Raw genomic sequence first — 14,829 nt, 5'->3', positions numbered from 1 at the left:
AGTCATTTCTCCAGGGAGCCCGGGCTCCTTTTACTGGGCAATGATATTAGAAATCAAGATCTGGCACTGGATGTGCTCATTGCTGCTGGGATGTCCTTGCTTCTAAGCCTTCTCAGCTGACAGAGCAAGCAAACTGATGTGCAGGTACTAACCTATGCATATGCGCGTATCTGTAAATATTTCTGTGTGTATCCATCTGCTGCAATAGTAGGCTAAGCATGAGTTCATACTGCTGTTCCTGACTCTAATCCAGTGCCTCACGGGTCATTCTAGCTTTTCCCCTTTGCTCATCTGTAATCTCCCACTCCAACAGGGAGAAACCTGGCTCCCACGATCCACTGACTTAACTGTTCAGTGCCAGTGTGCATGTACAGTGTGATTTCAGAACTGTCAACCTGCACCCCTGTAGGGAACAACTTTACCAACTAGAGCACAGTGTTATGCACAGTTCCTTTTGCCTTTCGTTTTACAGACCCTGCTCGTTTCCAAAATTACTTAGGTCAGCATCTTTTCTCCCATCCAAACCTCTTTTTCTGGACTGGGTCTCCCCTACTCCTGCCAATAAACCTGGCCTATGGGGCTCCGGCGGTGGTGTCCTCTGTGGGGACTGGATCTCCATGCCCCAGTGAGTCTCATCAGTCCCCTGTGCCATCACCCCCAACCCCAAACAGCCCAGCTGAATCCTCTTGACCCACCTGCCAAGCTCTGTGAACTCAAGGGTGGACCTGGCCCCAGGCCCAGCTCCAGTCAGTCTTCACACCTTCCTGAGGACCACTGCGCATCCCCCAGGACCCTACAGCAGGGGCCGGCCACTCTGGGCCCTGGCCAAGCTGTCCAACCATCCCGCTGGTCCACCTGGTAACCGGGGCCTTCTCGGGTTACTCAGAGGATCACTTTGCCTTAGAAACTCCAGCTGTCACCTCGGACGCATCAGTAACCGATGCCAAGGCCCTGAGCAGCAGAGGGCCGGCAACAAGCGTCCCCAGGTGTCCCGCGAGCACTGTGCTCTGTCACTGCAGCCACTGCCGTCACCGGGGAGGAAGGTGAGCAAACCTGGAGGGAGGTGGGGGACCCAGTACTCGGGGATGGGCAGCCCTGGGATGCCTCCCTCTCGTAAGCCCTGTTGGGAGCCTGGAGTCCTGTTTCCAGGGGAAGATGAGGGAGGAGAGTGACCCAGACGGGGAGCTCTGCATGGGTGAGAGAGGGCTTTGGTCAACCTGCAGGGCTGCGGACGCACTGGAGGGCTGGACACAGCTCCAAAGCCCGGCAGGGTTCGCTTGCTGGCAGCCTCTTTGGTTCTGCGGGCTCCCCAGGCTGGGTGTAGGTGTGTTGGGAGTTGCCTGCTCTGGCCTCTGATAGGCAGCCCTGCCACAGGTCGCTGGTCAGAATAGGTGTGCACAGTTTCCAGCCGCCCCTCTTTGATCGTGGAGGAGCTGACTGCTTCTCTCGTGGTACAAGAACTGATCTCAGGCCCTTCCAAGACACGGGGATGCCCCCACCCCGCCTGGGCCCAGTGGACCCAGGAGTCCAGTGATGCCACCATGTGACAGAGTAAGTGTCCCTGAGGATCCATGGTGGCACCACCGCCTGCGGAAGAGGACCAGGGCCCCTGGGGTGGGCTCGGGAGTGAGCCTGCCAGCCTCGGGGTATGGCAGCTTCCACCCCACCAAGTGTGAGCAGTTCTCACACCGTGCACTCTGGTGGCAGGTGACACAGGTTCTCACTGAATGTCACTCAGGGACATTTCCTCCCAGTCCATGATGCTCTTGGAACCTTGGACCTCCTCCCTGCCCCCAACGGTTCTAAGAAGTTTCCCCAGGTGTCCTGGGAGAGGCCAGCTCCTGGGAGAGGGAGCCAGTGGGAGGATGACACCCATAGTGTGGGTGGAGGGCCCTCCAAACATCTTCGGAGGGCTGAGGGGTACCGAGACCAGGGCCTTCAAAATCCAGCCCTCAGAGGTTCTTCTAAGCCAGCATCAAGAAGTCCTCAGAACTATGGACTCCTACCCAGAAAACTAAGCCTCACCTATGACGTGTCACCCTCGCCTCCCCATGATGTGTCTGTGTCTCCAGCCCACACAATCATCTGCTTTTGGAGGATAGAGTCACCTCCCCTACCCCGAGCCTGTCCTAAGGCCAGGAGCCCAGAGACCCCGAATCAGCCATATCATGCTTCCTCAAGGAGGGCAATTCAAAGGGCAAATAACCCCCAAAGTCAGTAGGAATTTGTGAGCTCATACCACTGGGAAGTCCTTTTGTCCCATGCAAGCTGGTGAATCAGGCACAACTGGATCCGAGAGTCCAGACAATATCCTAAGAACTCATCCTCCACATGGAGGCAGAGAGGGAGAAGTAGAGACTCAGACTAGCACAGGCCTTGAGGCTTTGAGCGGCATGCAGCCCGGCGTGCAGTCTCTCTTGCTCTCCAGCTGCTCGGACACCGCTGCCATGCCAGCCACCAACCAGGGCCGGCCCGAGGACTCCGGCTTCCGGCTGGGCGGCTCGGGTCCCTGCTTCGTCCTGGAGGTGGCCGAAGGGAGCAGCGCACACACCGGGGGTCTGCGGCCCGGGGACCAGATCCTGGAGGTGGAGGGGCTGCCCGTGGGCGGCCTGAGCCGCGAGCGCCTCGTGCGCCTGGCCCGGCGCTGCCCGCGGGTGCCGCCCACCCTGGGCGTGCTCCCCGGCCCCGATGGCGGCGCCGGCGCGGGATCCGGCTGTGCACCCCTGACCACAGCCTCGCGGGCCCCTCGATCCGGCCGCGGCCTCTCCCTGGGCCGAGAGCTGCTAAGACTGACCGGCCGCAAACGCCCCGACGCCGTGCACCGAGAGCGCAGGCGCAAGGCCCAGGAGTTCAGCCGCAAGGTAGGGCGCCCAGGGCAGGACGGGGCGGGGCCCTAGGAGGCGGGACGGTCTGGGGGTGGGGCTCTAGGGACTATTGTTCTGGGGGGCGGGCACTGTGGGCGGGGCACGTCAGGGGCTTGATTTGTGGGAGTTGCTTTTCTTTATTTATTGAGGTAATACGGCTGCACAGCTCAGTAAATCTTACCTAGGCATACACCCTTGTAACTACCACCCTGATCCACCTGTAGATTAATAGAATACAGACAGTAATAGAATGCAGAACATAGAATGATTCCTTCACCCCAGAAGGTTCTCATGTGCCCCTTTCCCTGTCTATCTGCCCCAACCAGAGGTAGCTACTATTCTAACTTCCATCGTTATAAATGACTTTTGCCTGTTTGTGAACGTCATATAAATGGAGTTATATAACACGTACTCTTTGGTGCTGGGCTTCTTGTGGTCATGTTATATCTGTGACTTTCATCCCTGTTGTGTGTGGTAGTGGATCATTCTTTCTATTGCCCATATTAGTAACATAGTGTCTTAGTCTACTGCGGCTGCTGTAATGAACTGTCAGAGTGTGAGTGGCTTATAAACAACAGGAATTTATTTCTCACAGTTCTGGAGGCTGGGAAGTGCAAGAGCACAGCGCCAGCAGATCAGTGTCTGGTGAGGACCCACTTCCTGGGTCACAGACAGAGGCCTTCTTGCTGTGTCCTCACAGAGTGGAAGGGGCTAAGGATCTCTGTTGGGTCTCTTTTATAAGAACATTAATCCCTTAATGAGGGCTCTACCCTCATTACCTAAACACCTCCCAAAGGCCCCATCTTTGGGGGTTAAACTTTCAATATATAAATTGGGGAGGGGGACACAAACACTCAGACCATAGTACATAGTGTTATTTTTATTTTTATTTTTTATTTTTTATTTTTTTAGAATTTCACTTTTTATTTATTTATTTATTTATTTATTTATTTATTTATTTATTTATTTATGGCTGTGTTGGGTCTTCGTTTCTGTGCAAGGGCCTTCTCTAGTTGCGGCAAGCGGGGGCCACTCTTCATCGCGGTGCGCGGGCCTCTCACTATCGTGTCCTCTCTTGTCGCGGAGCACAGGCTCCAGATGCGCAGGCTCAGTAGTTGTGGCTCACGGGCCCAGTTGCTCCACGGCATGTGGGATCTTCCCAGACCAGGGCTCGAACCCGTGTCCCTTGCATTGGCAGGCAGACTCCCAACCACTGTGCCACCAGGGAAGCCCAGTGTTATTTTTAAAAGAGCCATACCTGGGCTTCCCTGGTAGCGCAGTGGTTAAGAATCCGCCTGCCAGTGCAGGAGACACGGGTTCAAGCCCTGGTCCGGCAAGATCCCACATGCCGCGGAGCAACTAAGCCCGTGTGCCACAACTACTGAGCCTGCGCTCTAGATCCCGCGAGCCACAACTACTGAGCCCATGTGCCACAACTACTGAAGCCCATGTGCCTAGAGCCCGTGCTCTGCAACAAGAGAAGCCACTGCAACGAGAAGCCCGCGCACTGCAACGAAGAGTAGCCCCCGCTCACCGCAACTAGAGAAAAGCCCGCGCGCAGCAACGAAGACCCAACGCAGCCAAAAATAAATAAATAAATAAAAGAGCCACACCTATTTCAAGCCCCCACAAAACCGGGATCTGGCCCTGACTTGCACAGCAGTCTGGATGGCAGGTTGGCCACAGGAGGCCCAGGTTTGGGTCCCCCAAACCTCCAAAGTCATCTCCTGTCAGACTTTGGCACAAACAGGCTCTGAGTGTTCTCAGGTGGAAAGTTCCGACTTCCCTGAGGACTGAGAGTTAGGAGCCTGAAATGGCCAAGGCCTCCAGCCAAAAGAGGAGCCCAAGGCCTGAGTCACCTTCAGGAAGTGAAGTAGCCACCAGGAGAGGTGGGGACCCGGGGCTGGGAAGGAAAGACTGAGGATGGTGTTGGCCTCAGGCCAGAATCCCAAGAAATCCCTGATTTGCAGATACCTATCCCTTTACTGGACCAATCCAGGCAAACCCAAGAAACGTGGGATGTGACACATATATGAGGAAGAGGCTGCCCAGTATGATCATATCTACCGGCAAGGTCTCAGTGCAGCAACTACCTCAGGCCATCCACCCTCATATACCTGTCCTCCAGGGCCTTCAGATGTGGTCCAAAGGCCCTCATTTGGCTGAAACTCCAACCGAACACCAAGTGAGCCAGGAAATAGTCTGGAGCCTAGACACTCCCCTCTCCCTGCCTAGGGTTCAGGCCCCATGTGGATGCCAAACCCAATGTCCTGGAAACTTATCTGCTTGGTACTTGGGACGCCGCTTGAGTTCAGATACCATTCCTTGTCCTCCATGGAAGTGGATTTGCTCAGTCCTGCCCTTGGCAGGGTTTGGCCATGGGGTTTGGAGGCCAGGGGGCCAGGAAGCCGTGCTGGAGTTTAGCCATTGCCCAACTGGCTCCCAGCTCACTGCCCAGGTATCAGATCCCCACCCACCTGGCCTCTTCCAGCACCTAAGCTTGGCCCAGTCCTCACTCCTTCTAAACTGACCCCCCTCAGGAGCCTCACCTCTACCACGTGCCCCAGCATAACCCCTTGTCTGAGCAGGACCTCAGTTGAGCCTTTCAGCCCCGTGCCCCCAAGCAGGCCAGCCTCTAGCCAGGTCCAGGCAGTCACTCACACATACACACAGGACTCATCTCTGGCCTTCCTAGGTCACCAGTGTCCAACTCCTCAAAAGATGTGACTTTTTCCTATCTCCATAATAAGCTCGCCCGTAATAACAAACGTCAAAGATATTGATGCCTTTGCACCCGCCACAGTTTATTTTCACCCCCACAGAGTCCTCTAAGGGTCCAGAGGACTGACCTCTACATGAGGTCCCAGCATTCCAGACTCCTCCATCTCAGCATGAAGCTCCAAGATTCCCCATAGAAGAGGAAGAGAGCGTAGAAGATTGTGCCTCACAAAATTAAAATTCTAAGCAATACTAACAAGGAATATGATAGGGTGATAAGTGGAGGCGAGCTGTGTTCCATAGTAAAGTGTCATAAATTTCTTTTCTTTTCTAGGAAGGGGCCAGAGATTAATGTCAGACTCGGGTCATTTTTTTTTTTTTTTGGTTGTTTGTTAAGTTTAGTTAAATACCTGTGTTAATAATTTAATGGTAACTACTAAAAAAATAAGACAATATTCATTAAAAAAAAAAAGAAGATTGTGCCTCAACTCTTAAGGGAGGAACCCACCCACTGCACCTCCCGTCAATGCTCATCGGCCAGAACCAGTCACACTGCTGCTTCGAAAGGATGCTGGGAAGTGTAGTCCTCTGTGTGTCCAGGAAGGAGGGGAGACCTAGAAATATTGGTGAGCGCTAGCGCCTTAATCCATTCCAGCTGTTGTAACAAACTAGCACAGATTGGGTGGCTCATAAACAACAGGAATCTATCTCTCACAGCTCTGGAGTCTGGAAGTTTGAGAACAGGGTGTCAGCATGGTTGAGCAAGGGCCCTCTTTGGATTGCAGACTTCTGGTTTTGTCCTCACATGGTGAAAGGGGCGAGGGAGCTCTTTGGGGCTCTTTTATAAGGGCACTAATTCCATTCATGAGACCTCCACCCTCATGACTTAATCACATCCCAAAGGCCCCAGGTTTTCAACGTACAAATTTTGGGGGGACACAAACATTCAGACCATAGCAACTAGTAAAGTCTGCTGTAATGCCAGATGACCTGTTGTAGAACCAAAGGTCTGTCCTAGACTCCATGCAATCCCTGGAGAGTCGGAAGGGGGCCCATCAGAGCCCCCAGAAGGGCAGGGTGGACATGCAGACTTGGCCAGGAAGCAGGGCCAGGGGTCATGACCGAGGGAGGAATCTGACCAGCTGCCCAGGTCAGCTGTGGTGCATTTTCCGGCAAGAGGGAGTGCAGAGTGGTAGATTCTGGTTAGAGCTCCCCAAGCAGCTCCACAAATCCCAAAAAAAAGACTGCCTCAGGAAGATCAACAGTGTCTGTGGAGCGCCTCCCCCCGTCACCCACCATTGGTTTTGAACAGTCAGCTCCCAGATTCTCGCCAGCACTCTTCCTGCCCCAGATTGTCCTCCTTGAAGAGTCTGATATTTAATAGAAAATCCATTAGCGTCCCTTGATGGCGCATCATGCTTAGATGTAGGTTGAGAGCATCTCGGTAATAGCTGACACCAAAACCGCACTGTGGCAGGGGCCCCAGGAGGGAGGAACTATTTTTTCCTCTTTCTTACATAAAACATCTTTCCCCCTAGCCATGTTCTCCTTTGAATCGAGGCTGCAGCTGACTTTGATTTCAAAGCCACTAACCTTCCTCGGTCTGGCGGGTTCTCGAGAAGGGGTGCCTGGTTCTGCAGCCTGCCCCACGCACCGAGAGGGAAAGAAAGGTCGGCGGGGAAGCTGCGGGCAATGCGCCTCGAGAACAGCCGGCCACTTGCCAGCTCTTTGGTTCAGTTCTGTAAACGCTCACTGAGTGCACCAAGCCCTGTGCTCGGGCCTGGATAGGAGTAAGATGTCAGGTCTATGTCTCGGGCCATCACACCTGGTGAGGGAGACCTGGTGTGCAGGTGCCGGGACTCAGGCATGCACAGGACGTGGCCTCTGGCTGGATGCCCTGGAAGCCACCTGCTAATACCTGCTCATCCTCTATGGTGTCACCACCTCTGGAAAGCCTTCCTTAATCCCCTTGTGCTACCACGTAGAAAGCAGCTGGATGTTCAGTTCTGAAGTTCAGGAGCAAGCTCTGGGCTGAAGATCAAGATCTAGGCGTCACCGTCTGGGGTCCTTGTCCAGAGCGGTGTCAGGGAGCACTCGTGGCAAGTCAAGGGGTGGGCTGTGGCGGGTAAGGACAGTCATATGCAAAGAGCAAGTATAGACAGTTCTGAGCAGGAAAAGGAAGAGGATGGTGGGGTTGGGGGATCAGGGAGGACTTTATTTACTGGGAGAGATGTGAACATTTGTATGAGCTGAAGGGAAGGAGGCTTTGGAGACACTGAAATCCATGCATTTTGCCGCTGTTGATTACAGCCCTCTGATGAGCAAGGGCTGGGGAAACAGCTGTGAACAGGACTGGAGGGGAGCCTGCTCTCATAGCTGCTGACATGCCTGTGGGGAAAGAAACGATGAGCAAGCGGACAAATCAATGAACAATTATTTCAGATGATGATCAATGAAGGGAGGAAATAAACAGGGAGATGAGAGAGTGATGGGGGCCACTTGAACGGAGTGGTCAGGAAAGGCTCCCTGAGGAGGGGACTTTCAGGCTGACCGCTGAGTGACAAGTAGTTGGCAGGAAGAGAGGGTGGGGACTCTGGTGTGTGTGTGTGTGTGTGTGTGTGTGTGTGTGCAGTGGAATGTCTGTGGCCCTGTGGGTTGGCCTTGCCTGGGAGAGTGGAGGGTGGAGGGGAGGGTTGCTGAGTGTGTTGAGGAGTTTGGAGGTGGATGGAAGGGGGTACCGAACAGCCCCAGTTCTGGCTGAAATTGCACCTGCACGGTCCTGAGGGAGATGCCTGGCAAACTCCCAGGTTCACCAAGTGGCCCAGCCTCCCACCCCTGCTTCAGGGTTAGCTCAGGATGTCAGTACCCGGAGGCACCCCCAGACCCTGGACTAACAAGGCAGGGATCTCCTGGAGTATGGACAGGCAATGGTTAACTGCTGCATTTTAAAAAGTATTAGTGGGAATTCCCTGACAGTCCAGTGGTTAGGACGCTGTGCTTCCACTGCAGGGGTTGCAGGTTCGATCCCTGGTCGGGGAACTAAGATCCCACATGCGGTGAGGCAAAAAAAAAAAAAAAAAAAGTATTCGTGCCAGGCACAAAAGCCCACATAGTATATGATTTCAGTCATAAGAAATATTCAGTATGAGCATCCATAGAACAGAAAAATAGGTTAGTGGTTGCCCGGAGCTGGGGAAGTAGGGAATGGGGAGTGACCGCTTAATGGGTACAGGGTTTCCATTTGGGGTGATGAGAATGTCCTGGAACTAGAAGGTGGTGATGGTTACACCACATTGTGAATGTACTTAATGCCACTGAATTGTACATATGAAAATGGTTACAGTGGTAAATTTTATGTTATGTGCATTTTTACCACAGTAAAAAATAAAGGGAAAAAAAGGAGCAATGACAACATGTATGCCTTTTCCTGACTGTATAAGTCTTATAAGCTCACTGTTTAAAAAATGGAAACCACTGACATAAAAATAATCAAAATCGCTCTAAACCTTAGTGCATATTCCCTGTGCAGACATATGTGTAATTATCTATGATAAAAATGTAACACCGTGTGTTCCATTTGAGAACCTGTTTTTTTCACTTACCTGTTTACCACAAACATTTTCTATGTATTTTATAACAGCTTTATTGAGATGTATTCATATACCATATAATTTATTCATTTAAAGTGTACACTTCAATGGTTTTTAGTATATTCACAGAGCTGTGCAACCATCACCACAATTTTAGAACTTTTTAATCACCCCAAAAAAGCAGCCCTGCACCCATTAGCCATCACTCCCCATTTCATGGGTTTTTTTTTTTTTTTTTTTTTAACATTTTATTTTTGGCTGTGTTGGGTCTTCGTTTCTGTGCGAGGGCTTTCTCTAGTTGCAGCAAGTGGGGGCCACTCTTCATCACGGTGCACGGGCCTCTCACTCTCGCGGCCTCTCTTGTTGCGGAGCACAGGCTCCAGACGCGCAGGCTCAGTAGTTGTGGCTCACGGGCCCAGTTGCTCCGCGGCATGTGGGATCTTTCCAGACCAGGGCTCGAACCCGTGTCCCCTGCATTGGCAGGCAGACTCTCAACCACTGCGCCACCAGGGAAGCCCCATTTCATGGTTTTTAAATAAAGACCTACAGCATCATTCTCTCTGGCCAGATAGTACCACATTGCATCAAACCTTAAACACTGTCAATTGCAAGATGCACTTGTTTTATTTACCACCAAGAAAGAAAAATCCCTGCCAACTGACCCATGACACATGCTTCCTTATCTTCTTGTCACTTAATTTATAGTTAGTGGAAGAGGGCTTTTAGACTTATTTGGACATATTTAGTACTCACAATGTATATAACTCAATGGGAGTAGCAATATGAAACCTATGACCAAATTCATACATACACAGGAATGACAGCTAGCCATAGGACACAACCTGATTTCAGAGATGTTAAAATTTTTTTTTAAAAAGTGCTCACCCTAGAATCAATGATATCCAGTATTGCAGAGTATGGAGTGAACTTGGCTGTGAAACAACAGAAGTTGACTCTGCTAACTGAGGCAGAAAAGGAATTTGTGGGAGGAAGAGTTCATAGAATCAGTGCTGGAGACCTAGGCTTAGGAGCAAGAAGGGATGGGCCACCCAGAGCACAGCTGTCCTAAACACCCTTCAGGATGAGTCTGCTCAGGGCGCGCTACAGGGCCCTGCCACTTCCCTGAACAAGCTCTGTGTCCCCGCATCTCTGCATCATTCCTTCAAGAGCCAAAGCCCTGGGCAAGAACCTCCGATTGCCCGAGGCTGCAACATAAGGCCCAGGATCTTGCCTCACCTGGTTGGGGATTTCCTCCCATCTTGGCTGCATAGCCAAGGAAATATCCCCCAAATGGATGTGCTACAATTATTTAGCCTGTAATGTCAGATATTTATACTGCTTCCAACGTCTCAGTATCATAAACAATGCAGAGGTGAACCTCTTCACTCATATATCGTCGTGCACTTGTCAGGACACGTCGAGGATACATTCGTAGATGCAAGATCACTGGGTAGAATGACAGGTGCATTTTTAGGCTTTGGACACTCTTACTGCCCATATCCAGTAGGCTCCTCTGAGTAGATGTGCTTTGTCTGGCATCAGCTGGTTTGCACACTAAAGTGAAGAAAACAAAAGTCCAGAGGGAGCATTGAGGGAACCAGAATTTGGGGTGACGCGTGCACTCCAGGGCTTTTTTGTGGAGCCAGAATGTTCTCTGTGGGATCTCTCAGCGGAAGAGTGTGGTGGAAGGGAGTATAGTGTTATAATAATAGTAACTAGCAATTACAGAGTGCTTGGCACGTGTTTTAAGCCCTTATATGGATTCCTTTAATCCTTACAATATTCAGTAGAAGGGCTGTCTCTGGGTTTGAATCCTGATTCCATGGCCTTGGGCAAGTCACCCCACCCCTAGCAGCCTCAGTTTCCTTAGATATAAAACAAAGATGCTGGCCCCACCCACCTCGTTGGGCTACTGTGAGGTCTGAAATGGCATGGTCTGGGTAAGGAGTTCTCACGGGGGCCCAGAAGGGGCTGCCACGTCAGCTGTCCTGTGGGAGAAAGGGAGGGAGGTGACTGATTCCCTGGTGTTCTGCCCTGGGACCCTTGTGGCCACTCATCAGACCCTTCCCCGCAGGTGGATGAAATCTTGGGGGACCAGCCGATGACCAAGGAGCGGGTGTTCGCTGCTCTCAAGCAGTTCGCGGCTGAGCAGCGGGTAGATGAGCTGGTGTGGGCGCTCACCCTGGTGCTGCCCCTCGAGGCCCGTGGGCCCCTCCTGGAGAACCTCAGGTACCTCAACTGGGGGCAGGATGGGCAAGCAGGGGTGTCCACTCTCCCACCACCACCCCAGGCTCTGCTGCTGCTGTTGCTGTGTGGCCCGCTCCTGAGCTGGACCCCAACACCCCGTCAGCCCCAGGATATGGGTGGGCCAGTGACCCCGAAGGCTGACCCTGGGAAGGGCAGCTGTTGGCTTTGCTGGCTGCCAGGGCATCACTTTGAGTGAGAAGGAAAGGGCTGCCAACTGCTGGGCTGGGACGGGCTGCAGAGAAGACCCACCTCCTGAGCTGAAGTCACAGTCTGCCCTGCTGTCCAAAAACCCAGATCACAGAAATCTCCAGTGTGACACCAAGACACTCCTAGCTCTTCATTGAGAGGGAGTAATGGCGCAGTGTCAAGACAAGGAAGCCTGGAGCTGTGCTGTGTCCATCCCAGGCACCACCCCCCCATCCTATACACAGTGTGTTCTCTCTGCCCTTTGATGATGCCAGCTGCATGCCAAGAACATTGCCAGGGCCCTAGAGGAACACTCTCTCACTGAATCCCACCAGCACTATTATTGTCCCCATTCCACAGAGGTAGACTGAGGCTCAGAGAGGTTAAGGGACTGGCCCAAAGTCACACAGCAAATGAGTAGCAGTCACAAGAACATGAACCAATTAGCTGTGCACTTTCTGCTCAGCTTTGGACCTTCTAAATTCCTCCTTCAGGGAAAAAAAAAAATCTCCTGGTAGGTCCACACCTGGAGTGGCCTGGGAATCTCCCGAAACCGGCCCCCCACCTCCACCCCCATCCTGCCCTGCACCGCACAGCTTTGATCAGGCCCCCCTGGGCCTGAATGATGTGTTCCCTGCACGGATCCTGCGGGGCTGGCTCTCCACCCCCTGCCTCCAGGGCCTGTGACGCTCCCCCACCCCCGCCCCTCCCCCTTCCTGGGCTCAGCCCGCCCCCTCCCCTCGCTGCCATTCACCCCGCAGCCTGCCCCTCCCTCTGGGCCTGGCCAATGTCAGGGATCGGGCTGGCCACCCCCACTCCCCAAGCCCGGGCGCAGCGTCTCCGCTCTGCAGCAGAGCACAGAAGGCCACCAAAAGAGGCCACCATGAGCTGCCTGGGGTGAGTTAGGGGCCTGCCCCTTGCTGGGAAAATCCGGAGAGAGAAAAAGTTATTTCTAGAGCCAAATTTGCAGAGCAGATGATGCGCTGGCGCTGAGGGCTCCCTGGGGAGGTGATGGATGGGGAGCCCCCCACCCCGCCCCTCCGCACCAGGGCTGGGCCAGGGGCCGGGCGGCCAGGCTGTCCCTGGGAAGTTGGCATGCGTGTCTTAAGGCTGTTAGCAGCCAGACTCAGCTGGAGGCCCCCTCGGTCCCTCATCTCCCTCCGGCACTGCCCAGGCTTCCGTCCCTGCCGCCTCTGCCGGGCCAGCCGGTCTGCCTCCCGGGACAGCCCCTACGCCCGCCTTTCCTGTCCGCGGCTCGTCCCCGAGCGGCCGGCAGCGGGTCAGGAAGAGCCGGGGTGGAGGAGGCACCCCCTTGGGCACGCTCGATTTAGAGCCTGGGAAGCGGGAACCCTGGACACCTGGGGGTGCCCAGTCCCCGCAGCGTCCCCGTCCCCGGGGCGCTGCTGGGGAGGATGAAACAGCAGCCTCTGTTGTCCGCGCGTCAAGGGCGACAGGAAAATTGGGGAGGCTGCTGGAGGAGGGGGCGGTGCCCAGCTGGGCTCTGCAGGGAGAGGGGTGCCCTGGCAGCGTGGCTTCAGCCACCCATCCCCCCACCTCCCCACCCCCCTCCACCAGGCTCTGGTGTACTGGTGTACTCTGGTGCCCATGTACTGGGTTCCAGGGATGAAGTGATGATCCCCACGCAGCACCTTCCCGAGAGAGCTCAGAGAAGGCATGGAGGAATCAGTTTTCTGTGATTCTGAGAGCTGAGCACCAGCCGGGGGGCAGCTGAGAATGAACTCAGCACAGGGCAGTCAGGGCAGGCTGCTTGGAGCAGGCAGCAAGTTCCAGTGCTGGAGCTCAGACAGTGACCGGCGGGGTGTGGCATGTGCCCCGTGGAGGTGGGAAGATAGTTCATCAGGGCCAGGCATCTAGCCACAGAGGTGGAGCCCGGAGAGCCAAGGCGAGGGTGGTGCCACACACAGCCCAACCCTGGGTACCCAACTGTGCCTAGCTGTGACCCACCCTGCCTTGGTAGAGGGCCAGGAAGGGCTCTGGCCTTGGGACCCCCCGACTGAGGAGAGACAAGGTTTGAATGAGAGGTGCAGCAGCAAAGGGTAGGTAAAGATACACGTGTGCGCGTGTGTTGTGCTCGTGTGTGTGCACACTCGACAGAGGCTGGAACCCACCCAAATCACCGTGTGGCCTCTGAGGGGTGGTCCCAGTGGCCAAACTGGAAGGCCTGGGGAGAAAGGAGAAGGAGCAGTGAGACCATGAAGTTCGGCCATCCAGTGCAGTAGCCACTAGCCACGTGTCACTCTTTAACATTGAATTTAATGAATATCAAATACAATTTAATATTCAGCGTGGCCTCATCATCTTAGCATGGCCGTGAGGGTGAGATCTGGGTCAGTGGTGATGTTGTAAGTAAAGGGTCTTATCTTTCTTTATGACAGCAGTTCCTCCTGTGGCTCAGAGCCTAATTTGGGTCTATCCCCAAAGGGATCCCAGTTTGATGAAGTGATAAAATGACTTTCTAATTAGGACAGGCCAGGTAGTTTGGAAAGCGTGACGTGGATAGGAGGGAACAGGAAAGCAAAGTCAGCTTTGTGCTCTGCTAGTGTTTCAGGAAAAAATGCAAAGAAGGAAAGGGTCAGGGGTAGGGGTCGGGAGAGGAAACAGCTGAGGTGGTGGAGGAAGCTGTGTTTTGAATCCCAGCAGACCTAGCTTGGACCCCCAGTCCACTCACTGGCTGTGTGACCTTGAGCAGTTTCACTAACCTCTACACTTTATCCATAAAAATGGGGTTGGTCATTTCTACTTGTTCCCAGTTGGGTTCTTGGTAGGAAAGCATATCAATGGACTCTGCCAATTTCAAGCAGAAAAGAGATTAGTTGAGAATCTGGAGGATAGGGTGTGAGCACCTCCTTCACCCTCTTCTGCTTTAATGACAAGTGTCAGAGACACCATCATACAAAGTTCCTTGCAAAATTCTATGACACTGTGTAGGGGGAAGTGCCAGGCATCTAGTATGTGCTCAGTTAAATTGGTTTCCCCTAGGGAAGGTCTCTTTCTCCCTAGAGAGGTTCCTTGACCATGGCACTATCGACATTTGGGGCCCCACGTTTCTCTGTTGCTGGGGGCTGTCCTGCATGTTGTAGGGTGCTTAGCAGCAACCCTGGCCTCTGCTCACTAGATGCCAGTAGCACACCCGCCTCCCACTTGCCATTTTGTGACAACCAAAACTGTCTCCAGACAATGCCAAACGTCCTCTGGGGGGACCC

The 14,829-nt window shown here is 53.6% G+C and overlaps 1 protein-coding gene across 1 annotated transcript in view; it reads left to right on the top strand.

The window, feature by feature from the left end:
- Nucleotides 1-2,250: 2,250 nt before the first annotated feature.
- LOC118882052 (Grid2 interacting protein) overlaps nucleotides 2,251-14,829 on the top strand; it is a 37,770-nt gene continuing 25,191 nt past the window's right edge. The window contains exons 1-2 of the mRNA XM_036827574.1: nucleotides 2,251-2,861; nucleotides 11,247-11,401. Of these exons, the coding sequence (XP_036683469.1) occupies nucleotides 2,262-2,861; nucleotides 11,247-11,401 (755 nt within the window). The 5' untranslated portion in view covers nucleotides 2,251-2,261. The remainder of the gene's footprint in view (nucleotides 2,862-11,246; nucleotides 11,402-14,829) is intronic.

Source organism: Balaenoptera musculus, chromosome 15 (genome assembly GCF_009873245.2).
Source record: "Balaenoptera musculus isolate JJ_BM4_2016_0621 chromosome 15, mBalMus1.pri.v3, whole genome shotgun sequence".
In the NCBI taxonomy this organism is placed as follows: Eukaryota; Metazoa; Chordata; class Mammalia; order Artiodactyla; family Balaenopteridae; genus Balaenoptera; species Balaenoptera musculus.
This window is presented reverse-complemented; position numbering and strand designations above follow the sequence as displayed.